At 33.9% G+C, this 26,359-nt stretch overlaps 1 protein-coding gene and 1 pseudogene across 1 annotated transcript; both read right to left on the minus strand.

Moving 5' to 3' along the window:
• Positions 1-16,372: 16,372 nt before the first annotated feature.
• LOC123235356 (olfactory receptor 2D2-like) lies at positions 16,373-17,308 on the minus strand. The gene has a single exon (XM_044661468.1). The coding sequence runs from the start codon at positions 17,306-17,308 to the stop codon at positions 16,373-16,375; it is 936 nt and encodes a 311-aa protein (XP_044517403.1).
• A 7,741-nt stretch (positions 17,309-25,049) lies between these two features.
• Positions 25,050-26,068, minus strand: LOC123233685 (annotated as a pseudogene).
• Between the last annotated feature and the right edge of the window lie 291 nt (positions 26,069-26,359).

Raw genomic sequence — 26,359 nt, forward strand, 5'->3', positions numbered from 1 at the left:
AAATAAATAAATAAATAAATAAATAAATAAATAAATAAAAATAAAAAAATAAAAAAATAAAAAAAAACATGTACTATAGAATTTTCCTGATGTAATGAAATTATGAATATTAAAATACTTTTGAATTTCTAAGGTGTATACAAAGGCAATTATAAGCATTTTCTAGAGATAAAATATCTAGCTGACAAATACCTCATAAAAACAAATATCTATGTGATTTTTCTCTCTTCTTTTCCCACAACTACAATGATATCCTTCCTGTCACTCATTCAAAATAATAAGCAAAGTGTTGGGTCAAAAACACAACCTGATAACCAAGGAAGGGACTCATTTCTTCATGAGATTTCCTTTTGAACCTCATTAAAATTCCATAGTTCAATCTTTACTTCTGAATTTCACTCACATATCAGTGAATTTCAATGCAAGAAGCTTTGCTTACAAATAATGAGCACATGTTCTCAGGAAGTCCTTTTTTCTTTATCATCTAATAAAACTCCTTTCCAGTTATCCAAAGGATCTTGCTCTCTCTGTCCTCCCTTTTACTCTCTTTCTCTCTCTCTCTATTTATGTCTTCCTTACCTTTTTCCTTCTCTTCTTTCTTCTTTCTCTTTCTCTTTCTCCCTCTCTCATCCATTCTTTACATCTATCTCTCATTCCTAATTCCATTTCTGGCCCAAACTCATGTCCAACAAACACGAAGAATAAAGGTATTTTCTTCATATCTAGGAAAATGAAATTCATGACATTTTGAAACAAAATTAGGCAGAAAGTTAAAACAATATCTAAATAGCTTAAAAATTCCAAGAAAATTCCTTCAAACGTTCCCCAAACATATGTCTTCTTCCTCATACTCTTCTAATTCAATCTTCACTTTCTCCTGCACTAGAATTCAAAAGACAGGATAATTTGTTATTTGATTTTAACATGTTGCAAAGATTTATTATTTGTAATAGTTATTATCACAATACTTAATTTATATATACATATATGCATATGTACATATAAATACTATATTTAAAATGATTTTGTAAGAATTTAAGCATAACCCTATTGTTTTTTGGTTAAAAAATATAATATTTTATCATAAAATTTATTATAAGTAACTAAATACTAAGTACAATATTATTTTTATTTTTCAGTGTTTTTTTTAATTGCATAGGACAAAATTCATTTTTTTTAAAACTCTTACTTCCTTCTAATTGATTCCTATGTAGAAAACCCATAAGGGCTGTGAAATAAGAATTAATTAATTGCCCAGAGTGACATAGCTAGGAAGTGTCTGAGGCCAAATCCGAAGACATATTTGAAGACAGACCTCCTGTCTCTAGGACTCCCTCTCAATCTACTAAGCTACCTTACTGTCCCAGATATAATTCACTTCTTATGTGTTATAATTCATATTTATGATTGAGGACCTACTTGAATAGCAAATACCACCAATGCAATTGATGATAATACCAAATTAAATGGTCTAGGGAAAAGTTATTAAGGGAGAAATCATGAAAGATGAAATGAGTTTGTAAAATAGACAAACTTGGAACTGTTGAGACCATATTTAACTGCCTTAAGAGAAGAGATGGATTAAAGAATCTGGCACACTAATAATAAAAGGGAATTCTGCTATTCATAGCACCTACCCCCAAAGCTCAATTTGGCAATATTCTGCTAAAAGTAGTATTATTCATGAGTTTTTTAAAATAATATATAACCTTTCTTCACAAATATCCTATAGTTTAAAATAATTCAATCAAGTTTTATCCCTAACTATCATAGCTTAATGAGGTTTGATAACTTAATCTTGCCAAATTACAAAAAGCAGAAGTAAATAAGATGAGGAATATATAGGAAACATGTCTAGGAGTTAATATTTTAGTCAACATCTTCCCTCCCCATTTATTCATATTATCAGCATGACCATACCTTGTTCATATTCAGTTCTCCATAGGATCAAAAATGATGGACTGAGGAGAAAGCAAACCCTGAACTTTTCTTTTCTCTAGGGATATAAAGAGAATTGTGCTGAGCAAACATCTGACTTCAAAGCTTGTCAGAATGGGGTGGAACCTCAAAGCTCATTTAGTCCAATGCACAATTGAGTAGAAGTAACTTTCTACAAAATCTCCAAAAGGGGCTCAGAGACATCCAAGGATATTTCAATCCCTCCCTTGTAAGACAATTCATTCTGACACTTGAATAATTCTAACTGGCAGAGACTTTTTCTTTGTTATGAATAAAAATCTGCTTCTCTGAAACTATCACTCATTACTCTTAGTTCTGTTTTCTGGAGTCAAGGAAAATTTTCCTAATCTCATTTCCATATTAAAATCCTAATTGTTCTTCCACATTCAAATTCCTAACAATAGCTATCATATCCTTCTAGAACTGAAGTTTTCACTGCATTCTAAGTTTTACCAGACTCTTAAATCAGTCTATAAATGAATGGCATCACCACAAGCCTTTCTGACTGCACTATTCTGGCTGCTATACTCTGAGTATATTATAGCTCATTAAGTTCCTAAATTGTAGTACCTAGAATTATGCACACTACATGAAGTGATCAGATCAAGGAAAAGATCTATTAAAAAACATCCCCTCTAACTCTGTAAACTACTACCTTCCTTCTACCCACTAGGAATTGTGACTCTCCACAAGTCCTTGTTTATATCCACAAAAATATCATGAAAAACTTTATAGATTTATGGATAAAGATCAACATGGCTATTGCATTCCACAGATCTGTCAGCCTAACAACCCTGTGACAAATAAAAATGAAGCCAAACTGCCATTATTTGTTTTTAATGAAGCTCTACTAGTTTATAAGTAACATTACTCAAATTGTATGTGTTTACAATTCATTATATTAATAATACCTGAAGGCACTTTTTATTGGTAAAATTCCAATAGATCCCTATCAATGGAGAAGTGTCTTCAGGAAAGTCACCTATTAGAGGAGCCAATTCCTTATGATTTATACCCCCTATTATTTTAAAAGGCATAAAAAATCAGAATCTCTTAAAGGACGTTCTTAGGATTCACTATGGCAGACTTTGAGTTCCTTGACAGTGGGAGAAAAAAAAAGGGTCATAGGTTCTAAATGAAACCATGAGGTCTGGGGTAGTAGGGAAGTAGGAGGAGGCTAAGGTTCTGCAAGGTGGGCAATGTAAGAGGACTAGCACATGACTGAAATAGTAGGTTCTGATCACATTCACTGTGCTGGGAGATTGCCAGTAAATATTAACCTTCTTGCATATTTTAGGAATTTGAATTCCAGAATAGTGGCAAGATCCTCTTCTGGTTTCCATAAGTTAGCATGAGATAACATAATTGTGTTTTTCCCATCATTCACTAGTGATATGGAGGCTAGAGATATGTTAAACTACCTTTTAGTATCTTGAGGGTCAAGCTTGTTCTTGCAAATACATTTTATTAAAGATAAAAAGTGTCACCTACCTTGTCCATCACTCATGTCTTCAGTGCTATCAGGGCAATAAATATGATCCTAGAGAAAGACACAAGAATTTAGAAATCAATGTTGTGTTTACACTGGACCTATTTCCCCCATCACCAGCACTAACTCCTCAGGAATTGGAAGGTAAATCAATGTGTCAAATACAAGTGAGTTTGGGTGGCAGGAATCTTCTAAGGCAGTTCTCTCTAGGCCCCCAAAACTTACTTCCTGGGAATTGCTATGACTCTTCTAACCACTTTGTTCATTTCAACATCCATTCCTTATTATTCTTACTTTTCCTTTGGTCTAGATAAGTGAGTTTCAAACTGAGGCAGACAAATTTGATTTAAAATGTTAGTTGAGAATAGATAAATAATATTGTAAAGGATGGGGAATGAAATGAAAGGAGATATAAAATTTAAGTGATGATCTCAGAATCAAGAAAAAATTTTAGTTCACTTTTGGTTTCAATATATCCATTTTAGTTTGTCCTATTCTGGAATTAAGTACATCAAGCAAACAAACACTTTCCCAATGAATCTATTGATCAATGAACATTTCTTGAAACATTTCCTTTACATGTCCTATTGCTGGTATTACAAACTACCTTTGATTATCTTCAGAGGGTCAAGCTTGTTCTTGTAAATACATTTTATCAAAGGTACAAAGTATCACTTACCTTTCCCATCACTCATGTCTTCAGTGCTATCAGGACAATAGATATGGTCCCAGAGAGAGACACAAGAATGCTCCTAAAGCACAGGCATGATCATGCCATCTACTCAATAAATTATAGTGGCTCATCAGATAGGCATTCCTATGTTTCTCGTTTGTAGCCAGTTTCTAAACTTTCTGAAAGTTTTTACTCATTGCTCTGCCAACTTGAAATTTGTTAAGCTTTACAACTAGTACTCATCTCTCTACTCCCACTTTTGTTCAGATTGTCTCTTATTCCAGAAATGCATTTTCTTCTCATTTGCACCTTTTAGAATGTCTAGATATATTCACATTTTAGCTCAAATACCACCTCATAGAAGAAACCCTTTTTGATCCCTGCAGGGGCTTGTCCACTTTCCCAAATACCTATAATCATATTCCAATTTTTGTTCAGCTTTTGTATATGCTTGCATGAATCGATGTTCTCTCTTGAGATAGAAGATAAACTATAGGTTTCTCGAAGACAGGGACTTTGTAGAGAAATCTTCTGGGTTGAGTTATTTCCAAAGTACATTGGAAAATCAGATATAGTGGACAAGAGATATAGAAACAATAGGACAGGGAAATTGTAATCTAAATCTACTAAAAAAATGCCAGAACTAACTTTGTGTCTTTTAGTAATCTTACAACTTTCTCATTCTTCTCATTCCCTCTCTTTTCTCTCTTCTCTCTCTCTCTCTTCTCTCTCTCTCTCTCTCTCTCTCTCTCTCTCTCTCTCTCTCTCTCTCTCTCTCTCTCTCTCTCTTTCCATGTATATGTAATATCATTGCATTCTCACCTAGAAGACAAAAAACACTAGGAAAGCATCTCATATCCAGAAAAAACTACTCCAAGAATGGAACATAGACTAGATGCATGAGAAGTACCTGCTATGTTGGAGAGATGGAAATATCAGGTACAGACCAAAGCAGAGACTTCTCATCCAATTTTTGTTCTTGCCACAAGCAGGAGTTGGAGCAAAAGGGGAAGAGAGAGGAAGTGGATTAAATCTTCCTTCCAACAAGCAAGTCTCCCTGGTGGTTCTGAGGACTTGCCTTGGAGCTTTCCAAAGTCCTAAATTCTGTTCCTTAGTATACATCTGGAATTGAGTGTTTATTTTCAGCAGAGTTCTTTCTCATGTGGAAATAAGAGGTATCCTTTAGGGCAAGTAATTAAAATGTAAAACTTCAACTCCATATTCTCAATCTACTCTTTTCTCCCATACCCATATTCTCATAGGAAATAGGGTAGTTGCATATGTGTGTGAATGAGTGCCCAGGTATGGGACCAATTAATTTTTGGCATGATGTGAGAAATGTGATTATTAGTTTATGAGAGGAATATGTGAAATCCATATCCTATATTTCTAGGTTTGATTTTACAAAGAAATAAATGTAAGTTTTATGTCTAAAAAGCATATGAATTGAAGGAATGTTATGATCTGTGTGCCTGATTATATTAATATAGATTGAATCATAAATTAGAACCAAAGTATTTCAAAGTTAGAGCTACATAAACCATCTAGAACAAATCAAAGTATATTCTGTCTATGTTTTTTACAAACTAAAATACTTTTCTCTAAATGTAATATTTGATTTATTGCCTTCATACTTCTACACAAACTTTCCTGCATTCCTGAAATGATTCTTCATTTCTTATACATTTTGGAATTGCTAGCTGTCTTCAAAACTCAGCTTAAGTACTACCTCTGTTGAATAGTTTCCTTAAGAGTTATTGCCTGAGGATATTAGTTATAAGATCAATAAAATCCTTGGACCTTGTACTAGGATTTATCAACTATTCGCTAGCATACTTTGTATATATGGGTTTTATTTATCAATAATTGTTATTAATTGTCAAAAATCTATAAAAACAACTATGAAGATGTCTTTCATCACAGTTCAGGTGTGATGAGACCATTTATTGTATTTACACACAAACAAAGCCAGTTTTCAACTCAGAATTATGGCCCAGAGATTTTCATTATTTGTTACATATCTCTCTTTTAAGCATAGTCTGATAATCCTTTTAGAGGAGAAATTAAAGAGATGTGATGTCTACTTCTCCAACTACATTGCTAGGGAGTATTAAATGTTCATAAATATAGAGAAATGAGAGTAAAGAAGACATTAATACTTTTTCAGTGGAACTGTGAGCTGATCCAACCATTTTGGAGAGCAATTTGGAATTACACTCACAGAGTTACAAAACTATGTAGACTGTTTGACCCAGCAATATTATTGCAGTATGTTTTTCCCAAGGAGATTAAGGAAAGGGGGAACAACCTATATATTCCAAAATATTTATGGTAGCTCTCTTTATGGTGGCAAAGAACTGGAAATTGAGATGTGTCAATTGGAGAATGACTAAACATGTAGTATATAATTTTTTTAAAACTTGGAAAGAAGTACATGAGATAATGAAGAGTGAAATGAGTAGAACCAAAAGAACATTATATATATCAAAAGAATTACTAATTGAATGTCTGATTGAATTCACACCATTTAAAATCACCCTAGACAATATAAAATACTTAGGAATCTCTCTACCAAAATGAACACAGGAATTATATGAAAACAACTATAAAACACTTTCCAAACAAATAAAACTAGATCTAAACAATTGGAAAAACATTGATTGCTCATGGGTAGTACAAGCTAACATAATAAAAATGACCATTATACCCAAATTAATTTACCTATTTAGTGCCATACCTATCAAACTATCAAAAAACTTCTTTACTGCATTAGAAAAAACTATAACAAATTTAATTTGAAATAACAAAAAGATCAAGAATATCAAAGGAAATAATGAAAAAAATGTGAAGGAAGGGGGCCTAGCAGTACCAGATATTAAACTATACTATAAAGCAGCAGTAATTAAAACAATATGGTACTGGCTAAGAGATAGAAAGGAGGATCAGTGGAATAGACTTGAAGTTAATGACATCAGCAAGACAGTGTATGATAAACCTAAAGAGCCCAACTTTTGGGACATGAATCCACTATTTGACAAAAACTACTGGGAAAATTGGAAAACAATATGGGAGAGATTAGGTTTAGATCAACATCTCACACCCTACACCAAGATAAATTTAGAATGGGTGAATGACTTGAATATAAACAGGGAAACTATAAATAAGTCAAGTGAACACAGAATAGTATACCTGTCAGATCTCTGGGAAAGGGAAGATTTTAAAACCAAGCAAGAGTTAGAGAAAATTACAAAATGTAAATTAAATGGTTTTGATTATATTAAACTAAAAAGCTTTTGTACAAACAAAAACAATGCAACCAAAATCAGAAGGGAAACAAAATATTGGGAAAAAATCTTTATAACAAAAAACTCTGACAAGGGTCTAATTATTCAAATATACAAGGAGTTAAACCAATTGTATAAAAAAATCAAGCCATTCCCCAATTGATAAATGGGCAAGGGACATGAATAGGCAATTTTCAGATAACGAAATCAAAAGTATCAATAAGCACATGAGAAAGTGTTCTAAATCTCTAATAATTAGAGAAATGCAAATCAAAACAACTCTGAGGTATCACCTCACACCTAGCAGATTGGCTAAAATGAAAGAAGGGGAGAGTAATGAATGCTGGAGGAGATGTGGCAAAATTGGGACATTGATGCATTGCTGGTGGAGTTGTGAACTGATCCAATCATTCATGCTGGCAATTTGGAACTATGCTCAAAGGGCTATAAATGAATGCCTGCCCTTTGATCCAGCCATACCATTATTGGGTATGTACCCCAAAGAGATCATAGATAAACAGACTTGTACAAAAATATTTATAGCCACGTTTTTTGTGGTGGCAAAAAACTGGAAAACGAGGGTATGCCCTTCAATTGGGGAATGGCTGAACAAATTGTGGTATATGCTGGTGATGGAATATTATTGTGCTCAAAGAAATAATAAACTGGAGGAATTCCATGTGAACTGGAAAGACCTCCAGGAATTGATGCAGAGTGAAAGGAGCAAAACCAGAACATTGTACACAAAGACCAATACACTGTGGTAAAATAGAATGTAATGGACTTCTGTACTAGCAGCAATGCAATGATCCATTAGAATTCTGAGGGACTTATGGAAAAGAATGCTACCCACATTCAAAGGAAGAAGTACAGGAGAGGAAACACAGAAGAAAAGCAATTGCTTGAACATACGGGTTGAGATGGACTAGATTGGGGATGTAGATTCGAAACTACCACAACAATTTGGAAATAAGTCTTGATCAATGACACATGTTAAAACCAGTGGAAGTGTGCATTGGCTATGGGCAGGGAGGAATTCAGGGGGTGAAGGGGAAAGTAAGAATATGAATCATGTAACCATGATAACTTTTCTAAAAAATAAAAATTATTTTAAAAAAAAAAGATTTTTTCCAGTTTGTCATTTTCGTTTTAATCTTGGTTTCATTGATTTTGTTTGTGAAGCATCTTTTAAATTAAATGTAGTCAAGGTGATCTATTTTATATCTTTAAAATTCTCTCTCTTTTTTGGAAGTTAAATTTTTCCTTATCCACAGATCTGACAGGTAAACTATTGTGTGCTCCCCTGATTTGTTTATGGTATCACCCTTTATTTCTAAAGCATGTATCCATGTTTCTACCTTTGTATACAGCATAAGATATTAGTCTATGTCTACTTTCTGCCATACTATTTTCTAGTTCTCCCAGTAGTTTTTGTTAAATAGTGAGTACTTCTTCCAAAAACTTGGGTCTTTGAGTTTCTCTATTTTTTTTCATTTATTCCCTTGATATTTTAGGTCTTTTGTTCATGCAGATAAATTTTGTTATTTTTTCTAATTCTATGAAATAATTTTGGGGGTAATTTGATTGGTATAGCACTGAATAAATTAATTTAGATAGTATCGTCATTTTATTATATTGGTTTAGCTTACCCATGAGCAATTAATATTTTTCCAATTGTTTACATCTGATTTTATTTCTGTGAGGAGTGTTTCATAGTTGTAATTATATAGTTCCTGGGTTTGTCTTAGCAGGTAGACTACCAGGTATTCTATATTATATACAGTTATTTTAATGGAATTTCTCTTTTTATTTTTTGCCATTGGGTGTTATTGGTAGTATAAAGGAATGCTGATAATTTATGTGGGTTTCTTTTATAACCTGCAGCTTTGCCAAAGTTATTAATTGTTTCAATCAGCTTTTAGTTGATTTTATAAATTTCTTTAAGTATATCTTTGTATCATCTGCAGAGTGATAGTTTTATCCTCTTTGCTTATTAGAATTGCTTCAGTGTCTTCTTCTCTTATTGTTATAGCTAATACTTCTAGTAAAATATAGAATAGAAATAGTAGTCATGTGTATCCTTGCTTCTTATTGTTCTTATTGGGAAGGTTTCTAGTTTACCCTCATTACATATAATGCTTCCTAATGATTTTAGATAGGTGCTATTAAACATTTTGAGGAATGTCTGATTTATTGCCATGTTCTCATGTTTTTAATAGGAATGAGTATATTTTGTCAGTAGTTTTTTCGGAATGTATTTAAATAATCATATTGTTTCTGATGGATTTGTTATTAAAATGTCTATCATGCTGATAGTTTTCTTAATATTGAAACGTTCCTGCATTCCTGGTATTCATGGCACATGATCCTTGTGATAGATATAGTGTTGTAATCTCCTTGTAAGTATTTTGTTTAAAATTTTTGTATCAATGTTCATTATGGATATTGGTCTGTAAATTTTTTCTCTGTTTTTTTCTCATCTTAGTTTAGGTATCAAAAATATATTTGTTATAAAAGGAACTTAGTCGTTAATTCCTTAGCTATTTTTCCAAATAGTATGGATAGTATTAGAATTTTTCTTTGAAGGGTTTTCTTCTTAGGGATGACTTGTTCACTTTATTTTCTGAGATGGGATTTTTTTTTCTACTTTCTGTTCTGTTAATCTGGCCAATTTATATTCCTTTAAATACTCATCCATTTCTTTTAGACAATCAAAGTTTTTGGCATAAAATTGGGTTTCATTGGTTATAATTTTACCCTTTTCATTTTTGTTACTGGTAATTTGGTTTTCTCTTTTTTACAAAATTAATCAATAGTTTGCCTATTTTATTGGTTTTCCCATAAAACTCCTTTTCTTATTTATTAGTTCATTAGTTTTATAACTTTCAATTTTTTTAATCTTTCCTTTGATGTTCAGGATCATCTTCCCTGTCATTGATGGCCTAACAAAGCAGATAATTGTATATAAAAAATGTTTTACAGTGGATTCCTTTTCAGGGACAGGTTGAATGAAAGAACTTCTGAGATCTCTTCCAGTACTGATATACTGGGATTCTTAGAATCAGTCCTTAAAAACCATGTTGTCAAATCATCTCATCACATTGATCACCTTTTAGTAGTGTAAAATTGGAATTTGGGAGACGCCATTTAAAAGTATATATATATACATATATATATTTTTTTTTCCTATGGACACATTGGAATTATCAAACTACATTTCCCGTGGTCCAACGGGTTTCCGGTTCCAGTTCTTTGGGTGTGGGAATGCCTGCTTCACCACGCAGAGGACAGTTTAAATAGGAGGAGAATTGAAAGTAAGCCCTCTTTGGCTAACAGGCATGGGAAGAGACGAGAGGTAACGATAATGGCGGGGGCAGCAGTTTTGAATTCTTACCTGCACGTGGTCTAATGATTTTACCAATATGGCCATGGCTTTAATTAAACTACTAATTTATATTATTATATCAGTCTTTATCATTTTTTAATCATAACAATTTGGCAAAGCAGAAGGTCGAAATTCGAACTCTCAGTTTTCTAGATAGTCTAAGAAGAAGCCATGCGGCTCTGGGACCCAGAGTCTCAGAAGCAATCTTTTTTCTCGCCCAGTCCTCTCCCGATTTTCCCCAGTCTAGAGGCTGTTTTATGGGGAAGAGAGACAATGGCTTTAATTGCCTCTGGGCTGAGAATTATTTTGCTCAATGCCCCGGGCCTGGTGGCCCTTGCAGACACAAAAACGCCTGTGCCCATCCAGTTTCGTCTGGAGGCTGATCTCCTGACTCCATTCCTGCCGCACCTCGCTTCCTGCCAGTGCCCAGTGCCTGTGATCTTTGCCAATTTTACTGCTGCCTCATGTTCCTGCCGCAAGCTCTCCAGTGCAGACCATTTCTGTGGATCCAGAATCCTGAGATTTCTGAGAAGAGATCCCCACCCTGATTTGCTGACACCGCTGTTCAGCTTCAGCTCTACTGCTAAAGAATTTGGGAAGTATATTCCCCTTTCTCCCTATTTCTAGCCCTCCACGTGTTTCTCTAAAGACCTAATTTAGGCACTCCCCATCCCCACAAGCTCTCCATGTGGGTATTTTCTACAAAACTGACCTAAATTTTTCTCTAGCCCGGAGCCCACAACCCGAGCCCACGCATGTGGACCTAGCATCTGAACCTTGAACTAGTGATTACTATCGGGCTGCATAGCCTATTCACCCCCATACCTGCTCAGAACTTTGAATTGAGAGCAAAAACTGATTATAAAAAAAAATCCCTTAAACTCAGCAGAACTCAATCTTTTAAACCTCAGAACTGAATGGGTTTTATTTCTGTTTTAAAGAGACTGTATCTTACTGTATTTTGGTGATTAGTTTTGTAAATTAATCTTGTTTATTGCATTGATTTTTCTATTGCACTGAATTATTTTAAGTTAATGAAGTTTGTGGCTGCTAGATTAATTCTGTTTATGATTTTGTTGTAACTCCCAAATAATGAGAAAAATAAATCTATTAGAACAGGTAAGAGGTTTTGACCAGCTTGTTGATCTGATACTACTGGATTTATAGAGCACATGTCTTTTAAAATTTATTCTATCTTGGTAAAGAACCTTGAAGGTTTCCATGCTTTGAGAATTAACTTGTAATTTTATAAGAGGTATTTTTAACTTTTACTTTAAATCCTTAAGAATTGTTGTCTTAAAGGATAAAGCTTTTATATATTTTATTATAAGAGACAGTGTTGCCTTAAATTGGTAGAAGCATTTCCTGCCCAGGATTTTTTTAAAACAGGAAGCCAAGGAGCTCCTGTATATTCTTATCTGAGGATAATTTAGACCAGAAGATTTTTTAAACATCAGATTTTGCTATGGAAGCAATAACAGAATTTGTTGAGAAACTCTTAGCCAAGATTTACAAGTTGTAACAAGTATATGATTTTTAAACATCATTGTTTATTGTTTTAAAATGTGCTATTGGAAATAATGGTACTCTATTTGAATGTGCATTGTGAATCTACTATTTGTAAGATCCATTTTCTCTCATAGAATATCTCATTTTTGGGTAACATAACCCTTCTAGTTCTAAGCTATATCTATTTTTGATTTTTAAAACATTTTTTTATGAGAGGAATTGATTTTTCCTTTTTCTCATCTTGTACTGGAAGTACATATATAATCATTATTAATCTTTTTTTATTTGTTCTATAGCAATATAAGCTTAATGCAAATACCTGAGCCTATAGGACTGTGATTTAAATGCCTCTCTGATTCCAGAAGGGAACATAAAGCCGTTAATAGTGCTAAGAAAGCACAAGGTCAAAGAGACTTGACTGACTAAGATCTGCATGGATTGCAGAGTTCTATGCCAATACTTTAGGGCTTGGAAATTGGGGTTTGAGTCCTGGAGTCCCAGTCTTTTCTAAAACTTTAGAGGACGTGGGTCCCCTCGACTTAGATTCCTAGGCCAGCACCTAAGATTGGTTATTTATTTGGCTCACTTCCCTGAAAAGCTGATGGTAAATCAGATCAGAGAAAGACATTTCCCTTAAGTCCTGGCCCTAAGTGGGTAATAGCAAACTGCTTACATCCCTTTTCATTGGGCCTTGTTTCAAAAGCCTGTTATAAGTTTATTTTCCTTATATTTTTTGCACATTTTACATTTCATTCACAAGTTAATTTTTCTTCTTTCTATTTTTTTTGCCAATTGATTTCCTATAACCCCCATGACTCAGCCACTCATCCTTAGCTGACCTGAGGTACCCTTTTCAAGGAAAGAAGGTGTGTTTAGAATTTACCTCAGGGGGATGTCTGTTAAGTTTTTTTTTTTTAATTTCTATAATGTTAAAATATACATATACTTGACTCTTTTAGGAGTAATTTCAGGGGGAATTGTATAATTCTTAGAAGAAAATGTCTGTTTTATAATCTATAATGTAAAGTTTAAATTCTTTTGAGAATAATTTCAGGATAAGGATCTTGCCATCTCCCCAGAATCCAGACTACGAACCTGTTTGGTAAAGACACCATGAAGATGGCTGAAAAGCCTTCACTATACCATGAAGACCAAAATTTGAACTTTGGGGTGCAGTTGATTGAACTATGGGGAGTGGAAATTGAGTTGAATGTATTGTTTTGATTGTACTTGTTATACCAATAGGGGACTGCCCCCAAATTGGTTTTTTGTCAATGCGGCTAGTTTTATCCATTTGTTCATTTATTTCTTTTATCTCCCAAATTCCTAAAATTTTAGAAGTTGTCTATGTTTACGGATCCAGCAAAGAAAAAAGACCAACCTTTTTTTTTGCCGAATCCCAGGGGGAATTGTAAAATTGGAATTTGGGAGACGCCATTTAAAAGTATATATATATATATATATTTTCTATGGACACGTGGGAACTATCAAACTACATTTCCCATGGTCCAATGGGTTTCCGGTTCCAGTTCTTTGGGTGTGGGAATGCCTGTGTCACCATGCAGAGGAGAATCGAAAGTAAGCCCTCTTTGGCTAGCAGGCGCGGGAAGAGACGAGAGGTAACAATAATGATGGGGGTGGCAGTTTTGAATTCTTACCAGCGTGTGGTCTAATGATTTTATCAACATGGCCATGGCTTTAATTAAACTACTAAATTATATTATTATATCAGTCTTTATCATTATTAATCGTAACAGTAGACATATTCCAAATTCTCATATCTTTAAGAAGTAACAAAATGGTTAAAGCATTTGCATAAATTGCCTCAAGAGAATTATAAAGTGCTAAATTATAAAGTGAAATGCTAACACAAATCATTAATAAAAAGAGGAACATAATCAAAATAAATTTTAAAGTTTCACATCACAGATAGAAAATATAGAAAACATAAATTTCATAGAGACTATAAAGACAAGCACACTACTACAATGTCAGAAAACTGTGAATCTGACCCACTTTTGTGGAACACAATTTTGAATTAGGCTGAGAAACTTTATTGAAACACCTACAGGTTTGGACCAAGAGATCCAAAGATATGTACTCTCAGAAAGATATATTTTCCCAAAGACTGGGAATGATGAAGGGATCTATTATATCAACTACTTATGATGATATTTTAGTAGTAGTAAAGAATTTAGTTCAAAGGAGATGCTCATTGTTTGGGAAATGACTGAGCCAATTGTAGTGCATGATGTATTAGTATCTCATTATACTATAAGCAACAGTAATTATGATGAATCTGGAGAAGCATGAAAAGATTTGAATGAAATGATAAAAAATGAAATGAGTAGAACCAGGAATCCAATATACAAAGTGACTAGAAGTATATAACTGCAATAGAAGAAATCAAAATGGAATGCTGCTATATAATAATAACAAAATTTTATTCCCAAGAGCACATAAGAGAAGATATATTCCAATTCTTAGCAAAGCAGGAATTCTATGGATATATAAAACTATATATAAATCAGACTTGTTCAATATGAGGGATGGTTTTGTTAAGCTGTTTTTTCTTTCCTCCTTTTTCATTTTTCATTTTAACTGAGAGCTTTCTGAGAGAAAGAAGTAAGGATAAATTGGTGTAAGATTAAAAATTAATATCCAAATACTTCAAGTATTATAATTTTATAAGATTTATTAATAATAAATTGAAGTAAAGGAAAAGATAGCCTCAGCAAAGAGAAGTTGCCCAGCCCTCAAAAAGCAGGTAGAGAGCAAGGAGAAGAGCATGGGAAGAAGAGAGCAAGAGGGTAGGGTAACAGCAAACTTATTTACAAAACATGAGAACAAAACATGGGGAACATAATTCAAGGAATTCTGGGAAATAATAAAGTAATTCGGGGGATCATAGTCCTGGGGCACAAAACTCCATTTATACAATGGGAAAGGTACCTGATTAAAAAATAAAAGTTATTAATACAAATTTCTTTTTAAATCCATATGATTAGATGCCGAGATCTAATCAAACTTCCCTAGACTGGGTAAAATAATCAAAAGAATGACAAGAATCATATATTTTCCATATATTTAAAATATTCAAATCAGCAGTTTTGTGGTAGAAAAGAATTTGAAACAAACTAAATATCCATTGATTGAGAAACGGTGAAGTGAATTGAATTCATTAATATATTGGAAAGTTACTGTACAATGAAAGATTTAAAAACAAACAAGGAAGAATGAATTATATGAACTGATATGGAGTTTCATAACCAAGATTATAAGCACAGAGTTACCAGTGATTAAAGTGATGTAAAGGAAAATGATTTATTTTAAAATACTGAATGCAGTGCAATCATAATGACCAAATAAGCCCCAGAGAATAACTGAGAAAATTAGTATTACATTTTTAAACTAAGTCAATAACTTGCATACAAGGATCCTTATTTTTTGGATTAATATCCCTGATTTCCATTTGAGTTTGAAAGCAATATGTGTGTGTATGTATTTTGTGTATACATATACATATATATAAACAAAAAAATTGTACCACGTAGAAAAGACATTCCTACAGTTATAGCCTTTCAATGAGGAAGTATAATGGCACTATGACTTTATACATTTTGAACATTATATTTCTGTTAATAGGAATCAATATTATTAGTTTCTGCTTGGGTTTAATGTGAGTGGAGCTCCCATATAGCTTCACAAAGCCTTGATTATCTCTTATTATTCTTAAGAATGCTTATTCATCTTTTTCTCTGTCCCTAAAAGTCTGGTACAAAATATTCAAAAACTGTAATAATGTCATACTAAATAAATTATTTCTGGGATCATCTAAATTAGAATGATTCCATCCTATTCTCCAGAAGGATCATTTCAACATCTCTTACTTCACTTCACATATATGACAGGTATACAACTATAAAACCTGGAATCATTCCAGGAATTATAATAGTAATATAAACATTTATCTTTGTCTCCTAATACTGTTCATAATAGCCCAATTTTTCTAGAGGCCTAAAGACTAAAGATTGGAAGAGAGATAATGTAAAACTCAATGACAGATGAGAGAATCAAATTCTGCAGAATGGTCTGCTATTGACTACATTCCTGAATGCCCTTTTCACATCATTGTTCCTCAAACTGTATATAAGAGGATTGAGCATAGGGCTTATCACTGCATAGAATACAGATATGACCTTCCCTAGATCCTTGGAAGACTTAGGTGTCATGTATTTGATGATTGCTGATCCATAAAAAATTATGACCACAGTGAGATGAGAGCCACAGGTGGAGAAGGCCTTGAGTCTCCCTGAGGCTGTCTTCATCCTGATCACAGATATTATGATACATACATAAGAAATCAGAATCAGAAACATAGGTGTAACTATGATGATTGCACCCATGAGGAAAATGACCATATTTGTGCTGCGAGTGTCTGCTGATGCCAAAACCAGAAGGGCTGGAGCCTCACAGAAGAAATGAGCAATCTGATTGTCTCCTTGGTAAGGTAAACTTAGTATGAAAATGCTGTCCACCAAAGATGCAACAAAACCAGCGAACCAGCAACCTAAGGCCAAAAGGCCACATACCTTCCATGTCATGATGAGGGGATAGTGCATAGGGTCACAAATTGCCAAGTACCGGTCATAGGACATCACACCTAATAAGACACACTGTGTAGATCCAAAGAATAGGAAGAAAAGAACTTGACCTGCACATCCTGTGAAAGAAATCAATTTTCTTCTAGACAACATGTGGATTAGAGATTGGGGAACAGTAGTAGTTGAGAAGCAGAGGTCAGTCAGAGATAAATTACACAGGAAAAAATACATGGGTGTGTGGAGCTGTGAGTCAAGCAGAACTAGGGATGTGAGGAGCAGGTTTCCAAGCACAGTACTCAAGTAGACTACCAAGAACAATGCAAAGAGCAATAGCTGAGTCTGAGGGTCATCAGAAAGTCCCAAGAGGAAGAATTCAGTCACCCAGGTCTGATTGGTCTCGTTCATGTTCTTTGCTTCTTTATAAAGGAGTCAAGAGTTATGGGGTGTCAAGATATAACCTAGAGAATCATAGAAACTTAGTTTGGGAAGAGCATTAAAAGTTATCTAGTGCAATCTTCAACATCAACAGCTGCCTGCACATGGAATCATTTAACATATCCACTGAAAGCAATGTCCTAGATTAAAATGAATACATTCAATGTTGAACAGCACTATAAAAAAGAACTATTCTGGTATTTCCATGCATCAATCTTTATTATATTCTATAGAGCAGCACAAACTAAATGTAACTCCTCATTGAAGGAGTCAAGAACTGAGCTCTACATTCCACATGTAACTTGATTATCACATTTCAATATATTTTTAATTCATTTGATCATGAATGAAACTAGATTTAACTTAATATAGCCTAAAATTATATTAGTTTTAATTACTTTTAGGTGATTCATTAATATTGAGCTTAGAAATTAACTCACTAGCTAATCTTGAAGTCTTTCTCCCATGAACTTTCTCCCATTAATTCTCAGCTAAATCTCACTTATTCTGTATTTTTTCAGGTAATTAAAAAATAAAGTGTAGTACTACATACAACACTGGTTGTATGACCCTGAGCATAAGATTTTACCTTAGCACTACAATGAGTTCTCTAAGATTAAGTTTTAGAGATACTGCAAATCTACACTGGTAAAGGATTTTTAAGGAGTTTCCTACACAAAAGAATTTAATGATTCAGTCCACAAACAAAGGAGGTCACAAAGAATCAAATCAGACACAACTGAGTGTGAAGAACAAGGAATAATTGCCCTCCATAACCCCTTGTGATATTCACAAACATAAAGTGAAAAACTTTTCAAACTTCCAGAATGAAAATTAACATATTCCATGTCATTCCCAGCATCAACCAGCCTAGTAACACTTTGAGAATTAGAAATAATAGCCTCGCATGATTCCTTCTTGATGAAGTTCTGTTAGTTTTTAATTATCATTGCTTATTTTTCTAAGTACTCACAATACTAAGGTAATAATACCTGAATTATTTATTGTTGGTAAAGCTCAACAGATTCTTAATGATGAGGAAGTGATTGATTTCAGGACAAGAGAACACTGGAAAAGCTAATTCATTATAATCTAATATATGGTATATCACATCTACTTTTTTAAGGACATAAGCAAACAAAGTCCTAAAAGAGAGTTCAAACTATTCAACATGGAAGGTTTCAAGTTCCTTCACAAGAAGAGTTTACAGGTTCTAAATGAAAACATTGAACCTTGGTTTCCAGAAGACTGAAATGGTTTTCTTCTGGCTTCTATAATATGAGATAATGGAATTATCTTATTCTTCATTTTCCCCTAGACAAGAGGGTGTTAGGGAGCTGTTTCCTAGATATCTTTTAATCTCTTCTAGTATCAAACTTTTTCCTGAAAACAGATTGGATCAATGGACTTTATGTCTCTCATCCTGTCTAACCCTAATGTCATCAAAGCTATTGAACTAGGCACAGAAAGAGACATGCATGAATTCTGAGGCCAATTCTTTTCATTGACTTCTATCCCTAAATTCTCTCTTCTCTCAAATCTGTGCTTCACATCACTATCAAAGTCATAGTTTCAGAGGAACATTCTGAACCTGTCTTCTGCTCAATAAATTACAATGGCTCCCTCAAATAATTATTTCTATATTTCTTACTTAAAATTCTTCACAACCAATATTCCCAGGGTGATTACATATTACTCTAAAACATGAAATTCATGGCTAAGGCAAATTGCACTTCTTCCTATGCTTTACACATGCCATTCATCTCCCAACTTCCATCTTTGCACAGTCTGTCTTCCATGCCAAGAATGCATTCCCTCCTCATCTATTTCTCCTAAAATCCTCAGATGCTATCAAAATTTAGCTTCAATGTCACCTTTTACATGAGAATCTAAATTTATATATACATGAAGCTAGACAATAAACAATAAACATATTCTATTGTTTTCATATTCCTTCAGGGGAGGGACTATGAAACTCCAGAATAAAGGATAGTATTTGGCACAAAATAAGAATTTTTAAATTGTAGATTTAATAATTATCTGTGAAGAGGAAAAATAAGGGCTCAAAGTAAAATATAAAGATCAAATTTGTTACTTCTTCCTTAGATTCCCAGGAAATCTAGAAATCCATATTGAAGGTTATCTAGGATAAGGTATGATTGGTTTGTTTTTTATTGAGTGATTCTATCATAATAACTCCCTCAGTACACAGAGTTTGCCTTTCTCTGGGCCTATACCTAGGAATGATCAGGGTGATGATCATTCTGTTACATACTAACTCTCTACACACACACACACACACACACACACACACACACACACACACACACACACACGGTGAAAAGGATCCTCCAGTATCTGATCCCCTACTTCATGGAAGTATATACTTTTACAATGTTAAAAACACCCACCTGCTTTAGAGAAATTCATTCATTGACACAAGTTACATCTCCAAACTCAGTCCATGCCATTTTCAGTGGAACCAGTATTGATTATGGGAGATATAGGTCCAGTAGAGAAATCTTGAGTAGAGTATTTTCCAAAGGAAAATACTAAGAAATCAGATAGGGTAGACAAGGGATATTGAAACAAAATAACAAAGGTAGATTCTAAATCAAAATCTACCTGAAAAAATTCCAGATCTAACTCTGCATATGTTAATAAAACCTTATTATTTCCCTCTTCTCCATCTATAAGCTCAATTCTCTCCAGAAGATAGAAAACCCTAGGAAAGCATCTCATTGCCAGGAAAGATAATCCAAATGTGGAGCACAGAAAAGGTGAATAAGAAGTAGCCACTGGTTTAGGGAGATGAAAATATCAAGTAACATACTAAAACAAAGAGTTTTCATCCAATCTTTGTTCCTTAAAAAAGCAGGAGTTAGAGGAGAAGATAAAGGGTAATGAAGTGGATTAAAACCTTCTTTCTCAAAATAAGCCTCCTTGCTAGTTATGAGGACTTGCTTTTCAAAAAAGGATAGTTTCTATGAGGACAAGCCTAGTTAAATCATCTATCACATGGAGTTAGTCTCTGGAGCATCTAATAAGCTCTGAAGAATTCATTAATATAAATCTGAAATTGAGTGTTTCTTTTTAGGATAGTTTTCTCAGGAGGAAAGAAGTATATTTTAGTGTAAGTAATTAAAATATAAATCTTCATCATCAAACTCTCTCTGCTCTTTTCTCCTAGTCCCATATTATCTTGGGCAACTTTAACCTAAAATGAATTCCTACTATACCTTCAAATGGTCATTCAGTCTCTTTTTGAAGACCAAGTACAGTTTAGTGGAGAAAAGGTTCTGAGAGGAGTGAGATTGGGGGAAAGGAAAAGGACTTTTACAAGATGATGGTTAAGAATTAAAAGTATAATTAGTTGTTTAGAGTTGAGATAAAAACAGCCACAAGAAGTTGTTAAGTAGAAAATCTCAATTAGTATGGAGTGTAGAATTAATTGCATAGTGACATATCAAGGGTGAAATATTTCTATTTCTAGCCCTTTATTCTCTCACTTTTAAAGGTAAAGGATTTGACGTCTGCTTTTCCCTCCATGTTGGTAGGAGGTATAAATTGTAAGTGTGGAATTGGGGGTAAATCAAGGATCACTAAGTACACGTCTGGGAAGTGGACTGAGCCTGGCCCCATGGAATCCTGGGGGGGTTCCATTTGGGAGAGGCGAGTGAAGGAGGGGTTTTTTCCAGTAAAGATTCTGAGGAGAAGCCAACTGCCAAAAACTCTTGAAAAGACATTCAATCTGGGGGGTAGGGAGGGGCTTGGGGTTGGTGTTTGTGGGTGGCTGGGAGAATCTGGACAGGAATTTAGCTCTTCTGAACCCAAAATTCAGGGGCAAGCTGGAGATTTCAACAGCTAAACCTTTCTACTGACTTCATTGCCAACAAAGAAGAAACTGAGAGAGTTGTGCTCCATAATTGGCCATAGTGACCAGCCTCTGGTGGGAGCAGGCACTTGGGGGACCTTTCCTTGATGCATCTTGTACCCCTTCCTTGCAGTTATTCCCCTATTTGTTAGCTAGTGTTAAGGATAGGATATTGTGAGGAGAGGGAGAGTCAGCTTCTGAGTCCAAGCTACAGAAGAAACCAGAACTGCTCTCTTATTGTGGGGTTCATAGTTGATAGAGAAGTTATCCCAGTTCCCTCCTTTCTCAAAATCCACACATAACCCTTACCCTGTTATCTTGAATTTCCTTATCCTCATAATAAATCTTTATTATTTTATTAGTGGTAATTTGGGGCTGTTACTTTGAGGGGAAGAAGACTGATCTTGGGGCTGAGAGGAAGACTAATACCAAACATCATCATGAAGGATAAAGCTACTTGAACTTAGGAGTGGAGAGGCTTGTCTCAGTATTACTGGCTCTGAGGGTTGGATCCAGCCCACTAGGGTCACAACTGAACCCCAACACCTTCCTTCAAAATCCCCCCTATAGCTTTCCTAGTTTGGGAATCTCTTTTAGTTTATTTCCTCATAGGTCTTCCCTGGGGAGGGGGTGAGTGGTTAGCTGCTCTGGCCCACTGATAACTATCAGATGTGAGGGGGTCCTGATAAACACCTCTCACACCATCAATACTCACCCCCATACAAAATGTTCCTAAATAAAATAGACATGAAAAGAAAGAAAAAAATATGGTGGAGAGTGAGAGATTTGATCCCTGTCAGGATGCAACAGAGGGGTCTGCTCCATGGAGAATGTCTAGAGCCAATTTAATTTAATAGTACACAACTCAATATGCAGCCACCATTTATTAGGATATGGTTATATATCTACTTTTCAGGATATGTATATACATTTCCATAATCATATACACAGATGAATATATCATAGTATTACGTGGATAACAAGGCAGTCATCAGGCTTTCCATAAGTTATCCTTTCTTTTCACTAAATAAATGATACATTTATATACTTTTATGACATTTTATAATCTATTCCTCTACCATTAGTACTATTTTTCCATTAGTACTATTTTTCATACTAATTACATCCTACTCACATCTACCATATGCTTCTTCAATGACTTTTGGGAAACCTATAATGTCATGTCTTCAAAGACTGTGCTATTCCAGGGCTACCAGTCATTTGATATTACTTAAAATATGATAAGGAGAAATTGGAGATCACTAAAAACACCACAGTTTCTCAAATTCAAATCAATCAATTCTCCTCTTGATCAATTCTGGGTCGAATTATTCATTTTCCAACTACAGTCCAAGGAATGCATCATGTTGAACTATAATGTTCTATCACTATACGTGGACTCTGGCTTTTCCATCCAAATGTTGATCATATTTTGCTTTTTCTTGAATTTTTCTGAGTAGATATTTAAGCCAAAATCTTTGGGTGATTATGGAACACATTTAGGAGGTTCCATTTTACTCTGAAACATGAAACAAGCAGCACAATGACAAAAATTATTAGACAAATATATACATGTTCTAAGAAATTTAAGAAATATAAGAGGTATCCATGTGAGATTAATTGAGCATGAAAAGTTATATGCTGGATATGGAATCTAAGGAAATTATCATATTCAAATAGCATCTGGAGAAAAACTATCAATACTGACTATATTTTATATTTAGATTCTGTGTCAGACATTCTCTGTGATGGTGGAAAATTCATTTGAAGAACATATGTCTCCATGTTTTTTTCATTGCTTTATATCACAGGATTTTCAATCATAATTTCCTTTTGCTATTACATCTATAAAGAAACCCTACATGATTTTGACATATTCATGAAAAATATTCCTTTGGAAGAATACATTTAAGGTGGTATTTCATTATACTAAATACTTCTACATATTCAATAGATGATAAGTCTAAGGAGATTTTGTATTTTTATAATTCTTAGCAAATTTTGTGAGAACAAAGTTGTATTCTACTACAGAATATTGTTTACAAAATCATGAGTTCCCTAGCCATTCTTTCAACAAAAATTACCAGCCTGCATGCGTAATATAGTAATAATTTCATAGAAATGGGAAAAGGAGGCCTATTAGTAAGTAATTATTGATATGTATTTATCATATTTTTATAGTAATAAGGTCCAACACCTTTTTCATGAACTGACATTCTTTTACCTTATAGATATTTTGAGAATTGTTCCCTTGGACTTCCAAATTTTATCACCTCCAACATAAACCTCCCTGGAATATATTTGGTTTAATTCAGCTGTTCTTACCATCTTTTTCTAGTGCCATCTCCACTTCCTCTTGCAGTACCTCAGGATCTAGGACAGACATGTATCTCAATGTTAGGTAAATATGATATATTGTCATTAAAGAAGAGTTTGGTATAATAATTTTTATAAATTCATTTTGTGTTGGTCTTGGTGTCCTCCTTCTAGTTTCATTCTCAAATGCCTTAATTATGATTAATTTATACTTGTTGCATCGCTTGCTAAGTTTATCCATTATTTTCCCCTCCTTTTTCACCATTTTATGAGGTAATATTGCTTATTATACCTCACATAAATTCCACATAAGATTTTTCAAATGTGGTGATATTCTAAACTGATATTACCCTCAGCTTCTTCTTTGCAAAAAGGTCAAGTGTTTTCTGGCTAAGATATTTTCTATATTCTTTTAAACTTCTCATGACAATTGATTTATTAGCAATGAAAATTACCTTAAGAAATAAGAATTACAAATAAAAATTTATTTTCAAAGGTCTGTATACATGGATCCTGAGATTTTAGAGTTAGTTATATTTCCTCAAGAGAGCAAAATACAGGAATATTTTTAAACACTATTAATATTATTATCTATCCATTTTTAAACATTTATAGCAGCATTTTTTTGGCATGAAAGAACAGGAAAAGGTAAATTTCCACTGATAGTAATAGTTCAGCAAATTGTTTCATGGATATAGTGGAAGATTACTTTGCCATGGGAAATAACAAACATAAATTCATAAACACTAGAAAGATCTATGTGCACAGGCACAAAGTTCAATAAGCAGAGTCATCAAAATAATATAGCCTTTGATTACAATGATGTAAAAAAAAGCAAAAAAGGATATTACTGCTTGATAATTATGAGAAAATGACCTTCCCTCCCTTGTCCCAAACATGAAACTACAGGTTTGAAATGTTCAGATAATAACAAATATCATTGTAGTGTTAATTTGAAATATTTTTTTATTTCACTTTGTTACAAGATATGACCCAATGTATAGAGGAGAAAGAAAAGATATATACAGAAATGTAGGTTATCAAAAATGCAAAAAGTATTGCAAAATAACAATAAGATAGTTGTATCCAGTAGAGAACATAGTCTTACAGATATAGTATATCTAAATGGCACTATGATCTTATCCATTTTGAATACTGTATTTCTATGTAATCTCATATCAAGTTAGATTGCGTTGGGTTCTAATATGAGTGGAGCTCCTCCCTAGCCTTCCAAAGGCTTGACTATCTCTTCTTTTTCTTAAGAATCTTTACATATTTATCTCTGTGAGTTTAAAGTTCACTGAAGTTCAGTGCAGGATTTTTAGTGGCTGTAATAATGCCATACTAAAAAGATTATTTCTTGAGTACTCCAAATTAGCATAATTCTACTCAATTCTCTACAAATAAAAATGTATCATATCTACATCTCTCCCTTCTACTTATGACAAGTACACAATATGTAGCCATTCTATGGATGATTAAATTATAATAGAAATATCTAATGCAGATCTCTAACACAGGTTATGAGAAACCAATTGTTCCAAGGGTCTGAAGACTAGGGTTGCAAGAGAAATATAATATAAATAATAATATAAAATTCAATGACAGGTGAGAGAGCCAAGGTCTGAAGATTTGTTTCCTTTTGGCTAGATACTTAAATGACCTCTTTATGTCCTTGTTCTTCAAGTTATATATGAGGGGATGGAGTATATAGGGTTTATCACCTCAAAGAACACATATACTATATTCCCTAGTTCCTTTGAAGACCAGGGTGTCATAAAGCTGATGACTGCTTATCCATAAAAAATGATGACCATAATGAGGTAGGAGGCACAGGTAGAGAAGGCCTTGAGTCTCCCTGAAGCTGTCTTCATCCTAATCACAAATACTACAACACACATATATGAGACATTGATCACAGATAAAAGCACAAAAACACCCATCAAGAAAACAACCATCACTAAACTATGTGTCTGCAGATGCTACAACCAGAAGTGCTAGGAGTGCACAAATAAAATGAGCATTTCTATTGTCTCTTTGGTAAGGGAGAAGGAGTGTGAATGCTGTCCACAAAGGATAAAACAAGGTCACTAGATCAATACCCTAAAGCTAAGAAGCCACACACCCTCCATGTCATTAGGAAGGGATAGTGCATGTGGTCATAGATTTTCAGATAGCAATCACAGGACATAAGATCTAATAACAAACACTATGTAGATCTAAAGAATGGGATATAAAGCAGTTGAACTATTCAACCTATGAAAGAAATTAGTTTCCTTCTAGGCAATATGAGGATTAGGATTTGGAGAAGAGTAATAGTTGAGAAGCAGAGATAAGCAAGAGATAATTACATAGAAAAAAATACATGGGTGTATGGAGTTATGAGTCAAGCAGAACCAAGGATGTGAGGACCAGGTTCCAAGTATGGTTCCCAGGTAGATTGCCAGGAACAATGCAAAAGGCAGCAGCTGAGTCTGAGAATCATCAGGAACACTCAAGAGGAAGAATTCTGTCTCACAGTTCTGATTGGTTTGGCTCATGTTCTCTCTGCTTATTTATGATGGAGTCAAGAGCTAGGAAATGCAGAGATGTAACCTTAGTTTGGGAAGGACCTTAAAAATTACCTAGTGCAAACTTTAATAAATTATAGCTGACTTTATATGTGGTCGTTGAAGACTTTCAATGAAAACTGTAACCTATGTCACTAGAAATATATTCCACTGTTGGACAACACAGTTAAAAAATACTTCTGTAAATTAAACTGAAGGGCAGCTGGGTAGCTCAGTGGATTGAGAGCCAGGCCTAGAGACAGGAGGTCCTAGGTTCAAATC

Source organism: Gracilinanus agilis, chromosome 2 (assembly GCF_016433145.1).
Source record: "Gracilinanus agilis isolate LMUSP501 chromosome 2, AgileGrace, whole genome shotgun sequence".
Classification (NCBI taxonomy): Eukaryota; Metazoa; Chordata; class Mammalia; order Didelphimorphia; family Didelphidae; genus Gracilinanus; species Gracilinanus agilis.

Excerpts from the sequence above, each read along its gene's own strand:
- LOC123235356 (XM_044661468.1), bottom strand. The coding sequence starts at position 17,308 with ATGAACGAGACCAATCAGACCTGGGTGACTGAATTCTTCCTCTTGGGA.